The sequence below is a fragment of the Carlito syrichta genome, unplaced genomic scaffold (assembly GCF_000164805.1).
Source record: "Carlito syrichta isolate Samal-C Ts95f unplaced genomic scaffold, Tarsius_syrichta-2.0.1 Scaffold303095, whole genome shotgun sequence".
Classification (NCBI taxonomy): Eukaryota; Metazoa; Chordata; class Mammalia; order Primates; family Tarsiidae; genus Carlito; species Carlito syrichta.
In genome coordinates this window covers 68859-79380 of record NW_007247191.1, presented here as the reverse complement: position 1 = coordinate 79380, position 10522 = coordinate 68859, and the positions used below count along the sequence as shown (strand labels likewise).

At 52.0% G+C, this 10522-nt stretch overlaps 1 protein-coding gene across 2 annotated transcripts in view; it reads left to right on the top strand.

Moving 5' to 3' along the window:
* The window catches only part of WIPI2 (WD repeat domain, phosphoinositide interacting 2), a 34205-nt gene extending 24924 nt beyond the window's left edge, over positions 1–9281 (top strand). For both annotated transcript variants that reach the window (XM_021712119.1, XM_021712120.1), the window contains 6 exons: positions 2024–2094; positions 4744–4851; positions 5711–5875; positions 6725–6832; positions 7946–8076; positions 8991–9281. In XM_021712119.1, the coding sequence (XP_021567794.1) occupies positions 2024–2094; positions 4744–4851; positions 5711–5875; positions 6725–6832; positions 7946–8076; positions 8991–9103 (696 nt within the window). In that variant the 3' untranslated portion in view covers positions 9104–9281. The remainder of the gene's footprint in view (positions 1–2023; positions 2095–4743; positions 4852–5710; positions 5876–6724; positions 6833–7945; positions 8077–8990) is intronic.
* Positions 9282–10522: the final 1241 nt, after the last annotated feature.

Here is a 10522-nt window from a genome sequence, read left to right as displayed (position 1 = left end):
CCACTCACCTCAGCCTCCCAAAGGCGCGGGATTACAGGCTGAACCACTGAGCCCAGCTACGAAACAACTCTTAACTAATGAGTATTACACATTAGATGTGCCATTAAAAAGTCGTATGTAAATCTCAAAGTTTAGCCTATGGTTTAGCCTCAAAGTTTAGCCTAACTAACTTTTGCCATGGTTAGTTTTATATATGGATGCGGAAAATATTTTGTCCCTAATTCTCAAGATTACAAATTTTGTTTGTGTCCTTCCATCCAGAAAGGACCACTGTCCTTCAATAACTTTTTCAAATAAACCTATTCTTGCCATAGCCTGATTTTAATAGCAATAACTGGCTAGGCTCGGTGGCTCAGCCTGTATTCCTAGCGCTTTGGGAGGCCAAGGTGAGTGGATTGCCTGAGCCCACAGGTTCGAGACCCGCCTGGGCAACTTGGTGAGACCTCATCTCTATAATAAATCAAAAATTAGCCAGGCATGGTAGCACACACCTGTAGTTCCAGCTACTTGGAAGGCTGAGGCGGAAGGATCGCCGGAGCCCAGCAGGTCTTGGCTGCAGTGGCCAGGAGCGGCCACTGCATTCCAGCCTGGGCGACAAAGTGAGACTCTAACTCAAAATAATAATAATAATAATAATAATAATAATAAGCTGGGCTCGGTGGCTCAGCCTGTAATCCCGTGCCTTTGGGAGGCTGAGGTGAGTGGATTGCCTGAGCCTGTGGGTTCGAGACCCGCCTGGGCTAGTGAGACCTCATCTCTACAATAAATCCAAAAAAAATCAGCCAGGCATGGTAGCGCATGCCCGTAATTCCGGCTACTCAGAAGGCTGAGGCGGAAGGATCGACGGAGCCCAGCAGGTTGAGGCTGCAGTGGCCAGGAGCGGCCACTGCACTCCAGTCTGGGTGACAGAGTGAGACTCCAACTCAAAAAAATAAAATGAAAATAATAATAGTAATAATAATAATAATAGCTATAGTATCCAATTGCGTGACTACAATTTATGCAGTTAATTTAAGTAGTTCCTTGGTGTTCTACATTGAGGTAATCTGTTTTTTACTATTTATAAACTTATCAGATATTCTTAAGTTTTGTATTTAACAGTTTGGACTTTCTAAAATGTGTATGGTATGAAGTCGAATGTTGAGTAATTCTTTCTAACCCACAAATCTGAATTGCCACCTGTTTTAAAGTTTTCCTTTCTGTTCTATCAGTCTTTTCTTTTTGTGCTATTTAAGACTATCACTTGATAGCATTCATTTAATATTCAGATGTTGAAAGTCCTGTTCCTTTTTATTTTCTTGGCTACACTCTCTTATTTATGCTCCCAGATGCTCACATTCTGTCTCACTCATCCACAGATCTTGTGTTAGCTTATCTGGGGAAAGGAAACGGGACAGTTGACATATTGAAGATGCTTCATGTCAAAGCAGGGAGTGCTGGGTCCCATGTCGTCCTATTTTCATTTGTCTTAGTAAAAATGTTCTTGAGATATGTCTTGTTTTGTAAGCTTGGATTTACTCCTTTTAAGGTTTTTGAGATTTTCACCTAGTCCATTCTCTTGGTCAGTAACGCAAGAGTGGCAGGACAGAACTTCAGTGGCCACTGGAACCACGTTAGCCCCTGGAGTTTAGCGAGTGCTTGCCAGCATGCAGTGCACAGTTGCAGGTTTTATTTTTAATGGCTTAAACTGTAAATGACTTGGAAAAATAGAAGTATCATATTCTACTTTCTACTTCAAGACTGGTTAAAGTAAGTCGTAAGTTACAGTAGATTGATTTGAAGAAATCTTAACAGTAAGTCAACCGAAGAATAGGGAACATTACTGTGTGCTTGTGGCAGCAAGTCTGGAGGTGACGTGCACAGGGCTCCTCCCCCTCCCTGCCCAGGAGCCCACACCTCCCTCTAGGCCCCAGGCAGATCTGTCACTGGAAATGAGCACTGGTTCGTTTGGAATCTGCTGTGAAAGACACAGAAAAAGTCTATTTTGACTCAGCTAAAATTCTTTCTTCTTTCCCTGCTACAGGGGACCGTGATTAGGGTATTTTCCATTCCAGAGGGACAAAAACTCTTTGAGTTTCGGAGAGGAGTTAAGAGGTAAAGTATATAAATCTCCAGTCTTGATTCTGGAGGTTATATTTGCATTTCAGTTCTATATTATCTGTGACCAAACAAGTGGTAACTTTTAAAGAAACACCAGGAAAACTCCAATTTAATTCAAAAGCATTTTCAACCCAGCTGGACTACCAGTGGAGATTTCGGAGCAGTCTCATCATGGGAGTTAAAGAACGCACACAAAAGCAAACCAGGTTTTCCTTTGTCGGCAGTCCCTCCTGGATGGAGAGTGGTGGCCAGGTCACCCGAGAGAGAGCCTGGAGCTGCTGCCTAGCCAGGCAGGCCCTCTGACACCACGCAGCTTCTTGGCTGCGTGAGGTGGCAGGAAACAGACCTCACCCTGTGTGCGCTCTTCTCTTTGGCCTCTGCTCTCTGAGAACCTGCGCCAGCCCCCCCACATCCCCTTTCAGTCTGGAGGTCCCTCACCTCCCCCATCCAGGCACGAACCTTCCTGCATCTGCACATAGCTCTCGCCTCCAGACTTCTGCCCTGGCGGCAGGAATGTCCCTCCACGAGAAGCAGCCGAGCAGACGAGGCCCAGGCTCCAGACCAGGGCCACGGGTCAGACCTCTGGCCGCCACTTGTGGCTGCGTGGCCTTGGCCAGCAGTACTCAGCCGGGGGCCTCTGGTTCCGCAGCAGACTGGAATGGCATCAGTGGTGCCTCCGTCCCTGAGGCTGGTCGTTGGAGGAGGAGGTGCCTGGCGTCAGAAAGGGTCCCAAGCACCTCAGCCCCTTCCAGCGCCTGCCTGCTGCTTGCCATGGCCTTCCCTCCCTGCTTCCTTCCAGGTTTCTCTTGCTTTGCGTCTCCCCCTGCTGTGCCGGTTTCGGCCCTGAGCCTCCCCGCCCCACGCCCTACCTCCGTGTCTGTGTGCGTTGCCGACTCCAGTCTGGAAGTCTAGCCAGCTTCTTTCCTGAGGTGGGCCCTTACCTCTCCTGTCCGCTGGGCTTTGGGTACCTTGGACCCAGCCCCAGTGTGCCCTGTCATCCCTCGCATCTCTCGTCTCGGTAGACGCCCTTGGCCACCTTCCTTGCGCCCGAGCCAGAGGGACGTGGCTTGCTTCCTTCCCCCCATTCCTTGAGTCCTGTTAGCTCCCGTCCATTGGGCTCTTCTCCCTCCTCCCTCCTCCTTCGTTCACTTCTCCCTCAACGGCCACTTCTCCCTTGTCGCCACCCCCACACACACCTCCCCTCCACCTGGCCGGGAGCCTCCCTAGTTTCGGCTGCTTCCCTGGTTTCCTCCAGGCTGTTCTTCAGACATGGACTCAGCTGCTCTTTGAAGGCGTGAATATGGTCAGATTACACCCCGTTAAAACCGTACCCTGCTCTCCGGACACCCGCAGAGTTAACTCCAGGCTCCTTGCATGGCTTCCTCCGCCAGCCATGCCTTCCCAGGCTGGTTCGACTCCACTTGCCCTGAGCCCCGTTTTAGCCATGCTGCACGCTCAGTTTCTCGGAAGAGCAGCTCTGTTCTTTGCTGGGTCTTGTGTGTGCTGTGTCTTGTGCTCATGTGCGGGTCTGGTCGCCTGGCCAGCCTCTGTAAACCCTCATTGCATGTCGCATGTCTCCCTCCAGGAGGCCTCTTCCAGACCTCCTGTGGGGGCAGATTCCTTGCCCTGCACTTCTCTGATGCCTTCCACTTGTGCTTTTCAGCCCTCTTTTGCTTACAGCGAGCTTGACATCTGACTCCACCCCCATTAGGGTGAGAACCCTTCCTGTCCACCTGATCTCCACAGCTTGAGCGCAGTGGCCAGCAGTGGCCAGTGCGTTGCAAATGCCCAGTAAATGTTTATTGACTTGATAAAGCCCCCAGCATTACCGAGGGAGCTAAAAGTAGCTTGTATTTCTAGGGTTTTGAGGAAGTTCCCATTCTTTTGATGGCTTGGCATTTTCACAGTGATTTGTAAGATGTACTGTAGAGACTTAGCATATGAAACTTCCCTCCGGGCGTGGTGAGCATCACTGTGATTGAAATGATTGGGTCTTTTCTTTTACTAACCTCAGGGCTATAGATTCATCCTAATTCAGCTAGAAATGGTTTACTGGGCCCAGTTCCTTTTGTTATTTGGAATCACAAGGAGAGTTGGCTGCTTGCGGATATATGAAAGACTTGCTCCTCTATGCCATTACCTCTCACTTTCCTCTCAAGAACACTTTGAGAGCCGGGCTCAGTGGCTCAGCCTGTAATCCCAGCACTTTGGGTGGCTGAGGTGAGAGGATTGCCTGAGCCCGCGGGTTCGAGACCCACCTGGGCAACTCGGCAAGACCTCATCTCTACAATAAATCAAAAAATTAGCCAGGCGTGGTAGCACGCACCTGTAGTTCCAGCTACTTGGAAGGCTGAGGCGGAAGGATCGCCGGAGGCCAGCAGGTCGAGGCTGCAGTGGCCGAGAGCGGCCACTGCACTCCAGTCTGGGTGACAGAGTGAGACTCCGACTCAAAAAAAAAAAAAGAACACTTTGAGAAGACGGCTAGAGAGGACCGGAAAGTATCAGGAAACTGGGTGTGCCATGATGGAGCTTTTCTTCCCTGGCACCCAGTTAAGCCCCCGGAGGATGTTGCTAGTCCCTCGCCAGAGGGTGTGTCTGGTCGCCTGTAGAAGTACAGGTCTCTGACATGCTCGCTCCCCCCAGGTGTGTCACCATCTGCTCACTGGCCTTCAGCATGGATGGCATGTTCCTCTCTGCATCCAGCAACACTGAGACTGTGCACATCTTCAAACTTGAGACTGTGAAAGAAAAGTGAGTTGCAAGTACACGTTTGTTTAGAGAAATACGAAGCACTTTGTCCCCGCTTCCTGACTGGGTGAAAATGGAGGCACAGAGCCATCCTGTCCCAGCATTTCCAGGGAAGGCCCGGGGTTGTCATGAGACCGTTGGTTCACACAAGGTTCTTAGTGGAGCAGCATGCTGGAAACTGAGTCCCAGCATGAAGCCCAACGGTCCAGATGGACACCTCCTAGTCAGGACAGAAGTCCCCTTCAGACGCCCTCGTAAATAGAAATGCGGGTGATGAGCATTAGGCAGCCCACCGGGGTGAGCACTGCCACGGCTGAGCCGAGAGGTGGAGCAACTAACTTAATTCTCTGTTACTTCACTGAATTTGTGTGGTGAAGGGAGGGCTACCTTCTCCTTGCATTTTAAAAAACATCCTCCAGGATCATTATTATGTATGTATTCTGTGTCTTATTCAAAGAGTGCTTATGATAACATCAGCATGCAAAAGATAAAAACCTGCAAAGTACACGGGCAGTGGGAAGATAAGCTTGGGGTTTGTACTCAAGGTTGTTGGAGGCTTCCCATTACAGAGATCTAGCGGGGCCAGCAACTAGGCCCTAGACGGCTGCACGTCCCAACACAGGGGGAAGCCACTCAGAGGGGGTGCCCTTCCTGCACTAGAACCTGAGCACCTGCTTCCGACCCTCCCCAGAGGATGCCAGTGATGCCCCCAGGGCCTGAGTGGCAGTGTATTTCCACCAGCCCCTTTTTTCTGTGGAGGATGGGGGCTTCACTCTCGGGTTTCAGAGCTGTGCGTTTTTGGGAGGGTGGCGTGGTGGTCTTCCCAGGGAAAGATCCCACTTCTGGCGACATTTCCTTCCAGACCCCCGGAGGAACCCACCACCTGGACTGGGTACTTTGGGAAAGTGCTCATGGCTTCCACCAGCTACTTGCCTTCCCAAGTGACAGAGATGTTCAACCAGGGCAGAGCCTTTGCCACAGTCCGCCTGCCATTCTGTGGCCACAAGAACATCTGCTCACTAGCCACGTGAGTAGGGATGGCGCCTGCCTTCCTTCCCACCCGAGTACCACGGGCCAAGAGGCCAGGTCACAGTGGCTTGCTGCAGAGCACCTGAGGCAGCGGTTCGCCGTCCCCTTAGCGTTTCTCCTGACCTGAGGGTAGTCAGCCAGCTTGGTAGAAGTTGGACTTAATCAAGGGTTACACGGAACGGACGGAGCTGTAACGTGCATTCTCTGTGGTATTCTAATTCCAAATATCTTCCTCAGTCTGTTTTTGCTTACAGTATCTAATGTTAATGAAAAACATGAAGCCAAACCATGTGAGCTGGCCAGTGTATACCCTCAGCCTCCAGAGACAGCAGTGTCACAGTTTAGGGCTTTCCATGCGGCTCTGGAGTGCGCTTCAGAATGCACACAGAGTCTGGATGTCATTTTGACTGTCTGAGGTGTCACTGTGGGAACAGATATCTTTAAGTTCAGTGTTAGCAGATCTTTGTGGTTCCATGATTCTTGTCAACATTACTTTCCATCCTTGTTATAAGCCTAGCATAGGTGAAAAAGGTCTAGCCCAGGTGAAAATAACCATTCTTAGGATCACAGAACCGCGAGGCTGGTTTTATCCTGTTCTCTTCCCCTTTGGTATTCAGGGCTTCTCACACGAAGCCTGTGTCCTTGGCCTTGACAGTCTGCACCCCACGTGGCGCATTGGTGTGTGGTCACTGTACTCCTGTGTGTGGTAATGCGCCTACACACAAGACTAGATTTGTGCTTGTTTGGGTGGATTTCTTCCTGAGCCCTGCCCAAGGCAAGCTGCCAGCGTCGGAAGACACTTCTCGTGACAGTCATGGTCTAAATTGGCTGCTTTTGCTTCCACTAGAATTCAGAAGATCCCCCGACTGCTGGTGGGAGCCTCTGACGGGTACCTGTACATGTACAACCTGGACCCCCAGGAGGGCGGCGAGTGCGCCCTGATGAAGCAGCACCGGTGAGTGTGCCTGCTGGCCGTCGCTTCTCAAAGCTTCACTGCACTCTGCCAGGCGGTTGTTTGGGTGCCTGTTGTATGTTGTGTGTCTGTTCATTTCCTTGGAAACCAGTGACAGTAGGGGCGGGTTCCAGCGTGGCTGCCTGTGCTATTTAGGGACCCGCCTTCCCAGGTCAGTTGGTTCACCTTGTGACTGGGGTCATGGCCACACTTGGTGGCAGATCCCCCACACGTGCTTTCAGGGTCCCACCCAGAGACCGGGTGCAGAGGTGAGGAGTGGCCGGAGCTGCCCTGGTTTTGGCCTGTGGAGAGGGAAGAGAGGCCTGGCCCTCTTCCTGAGGGCAGGGCTTAGCACGTTGGCGGGAAGGACACAGCAGGTGTCCTCCCCAATCGCTTGTGGGTTATCTCACTGTCTGATAAGATTTGCTCTTTAAAAGGGAGAGTTAATGTGTGTTAATTACTTGGGAGCTAGTGAAGTTTTATTTTCTGTCTTACTCCGGTTTATTATCAAAAAGTTCTAACAACAGCACTGTAATCAAAGGTTGGAAGTGCGGGGTGATTTTTTTTCAGTGGTGAATTTTAGTTATGATCTCTCATCTTAAAAATGATCTGAAGCCGGGCTCAGTGGTACAGCCTGTAATCCCACGCCTTGGGAGGCCGAGGTGAGTGGATTGCCTGAGCCCGCGGGTTTGAGACCTGCCTGGGCAACTTGGTGAGACCTCATCTCTACAATCGATAAAAAAATCAGCTGGGCGTGGTAGCGCGCACCTGTAGTTACAGCTACTTGGAAGGCTGAGGCGGAAGGATCGCTGGAGCCCAGCAGGCCAAGGCTGCGATGGCTGGGAGCAGCCACTGCACTTCAGTCTGGGTGACAGAGTGAGACTCCGACTCAAAAAAAAAAAATCTGAAATTGCCTCACGAGGTATAACTTTCCTCATCAGGAAAAATACTAGAAAGATGCAAAAGGGGGTGCTTTTAAAGTCCCCACAGTGTGACAGACTCTAGAGAGTCCTGCTTGGCGGAGGCGCCACGCGGTGCCCACAGGAAGCGGGTGGCCGCGCTCGGGGCTGCCCTGACGGAGGCGCTGAGGTCTGTGTGTGCTTTCCTCCTCCGCAGGCTGGACGGCAGCATGGAGACAGCCAGTGAAATCTTAGACTCCGCCTCCCACGACTGCCCGCTGGCCGCGCAGGCCTACAGCACAGCGGTCGCTAAAGGTACTTGTGTGCCTTCGTCTCCGACGAGACTTGGTAAGGGGCATGACGCAAACCTGGAAGGTAATTGGAGCTGCTGCCTCCCGCGGGTGCCCACAGGCTGACTCTCAGCAGCACCTCTCCCCCGTCGCGGGGAAGGGACGGTTCCGGGAACGAGGCGAGCTCTCCTGAGGCCTCTCAAGGCTGAAGTCCTGTTCTTTACTTTTGAGGAAAAATGGCGGTCACGGCTCAGATGACTTTGGATGCACACAGGTTGTGCCCTGGCATGCCGCCTCCCGGCTCAGATGCTGCCCTAAAGGCCTTGCCAGGCATTTGGCCTCAGCCTTTCCCCTCCACCTCTTGCATCACCCACAAGCTGTGTCTTGACCCCCCTCTCCCCGGTGTCAGGGCCCTGGAAGGGACAAGGGCTGTAGGGGGGTGAGAGCAGCAGGGGCCCCTATGTGGCGCGACAGCTGGTCAGTACGACGCAGACACAGGCAATCCTCCGCCGTGGCCACTCACGCCACGGCGCCACCTGAGCCCGCAGGCAACCGTGTAGTCTGCCCCACGTGAGTGAGCGCCTGCTCGCCACTGTTCCTGCTGAAACCGTGCTTTCAGAGCCCTGCTGCCCACACATCCCTGGCGGCGTCCTCTAAGGTATCCAACGGTTGGAGCGTTCGTTCCTGTTCCCCGTTCTCTGAACAGAGTTTGCGGCCATCCCTCAGGCCGCCCTGTTGACTGTGCCAGCATCGTGCTGACATTTATGGATGTTGGAGAATAAAATAAGTGACTTCATCTTGAGCTGTCTCAGGCTGCAGAGACCTTGGAGTTAGCAAAGCCCCGAGAAAGTGTTAACTCGGGCTACAGTTCATAAGCCCACACCAGGGGTTCCACAGTGCAGTCACAGGCTGTTCCCTGGGGTGTGCGTTGTGTCCCAGCCCTTGGAGGGTGACCATGTTGTCTCTTTGCAGCCTACACAGACGACCTGGGTGCCGTGGGCGGCGCTTGTCTGGAGGATGAGGCCAGCGCCCTGCGCCTGGATGAGGACAGTGAGCACCCGCCCATGATTCTTCGAACTGACTGAACTTGACCTGTGACCTCTGACCCGGGAAGCCGCGAACACTGGCTTGACAGAGGACTTTGTGCATTGCTGCTACGAACTTTGACCTGAGCTGGGGGAGAGGATGGCAGAGACTTTATAAAAACAGATTGTAGTGGTAGTCTAACTCCATACTGTTGAAAAATACATCGTTTTCACTTCAGTGGCTTTAATCCTGCTTATGAATTTTAGCTTTTTGTTTGTTTTCTCTTTTTGCCAAAATTAACTGTTTGGTGAAGCCCTCAAAACCTCCTTGCTTTGCATGCATGAATGTGCCAAGCCAGCATAGGAGAGCTAGAAGCCACTTCATGACAAGCTGCAGCTGTTTGGTTTTTGACATCTGTACATAGTGCCACGTGCAGGAGCCCGTGGTGTCTGCGGGGTGTTCTGGTGGCCAGGGCTGGTTCTGTGGCTGCGAGGCTCGTCTGTGTGCTGGGCGGCCAGCGCCTGGCCTGGGTCCGCTCCTGGAGCCCCACCTGGACCATTTTCTTCCATTTTATTTTGTTAATTAAATTCTTTCCAAATTGGATTCTTCTGGGACTTCTTCCGTGGTGGGCTTTGGTTTCTGATCTGGTTTTCCATGTGGGTACTGGAGGGAGCTAAGTTCTTTCTGATACTGAAACCTTCCTTTGAGGCAGCAAGCGAGAGTGAGAGGCTGCCTGGCTCCCTGGAGCACAGGGAAGCAATTTCCATTATGTGTGATTAAATGGCCTGCTCTTCCCTTCCGTCCTCCTGTTGAATAACTGTGTGACCCGTTTTTTAAGGCAGGCTTGTAGCTCCGCCCGTGCCCGAGAGAGCACAGAATCAGACTGTGGGGGACGTCCTTGTCCTCACAGCCTGAGCCCCACTGTCTGTCGGGGCCCCTCTCGCCATGTGAGGGACGGTGGAACAGGCGGCCACAGAGCACGGCGGCCGTGGCCACCTCCACCGGGGAATGTGCCTTTTCTGTCTCCGTCTTGTGGAGTGTGGCCCGCAGAGGGGTGGAAGGTGGGGGTGGCGGGTCTCGGTGTCTGCCACGAGCCCTTGACCATCTTCTGCGAAGCCAAACAACCTCTCATAAGAGCAGGGAGACATTCCACAGACTGACAATGCATGGTAGGCAACTCTATATCTGACAGAGGCCTAACATCTAGGATCTCCAAGGAACTCAAACGCGCCGAAAGGAAAAAAACAAACAGCCCCATTAAAAAGAAGACATATGAGCAGCCAACAGATACATTTAAAAAAATGCTCAGCTTCACTAGTCATCAGAGAAATGCAAATTAAAACTACACTGAGACACCACCCAACACCATTCAGGATGTCCATCATAACTCAAAAAACACAGATGCTGGAGAGGATGTGGCGAAAGGGAACACTTCTGCACAGCCGGTTGGAGTGTAAACGAGCACGGCCTCTGCAAAA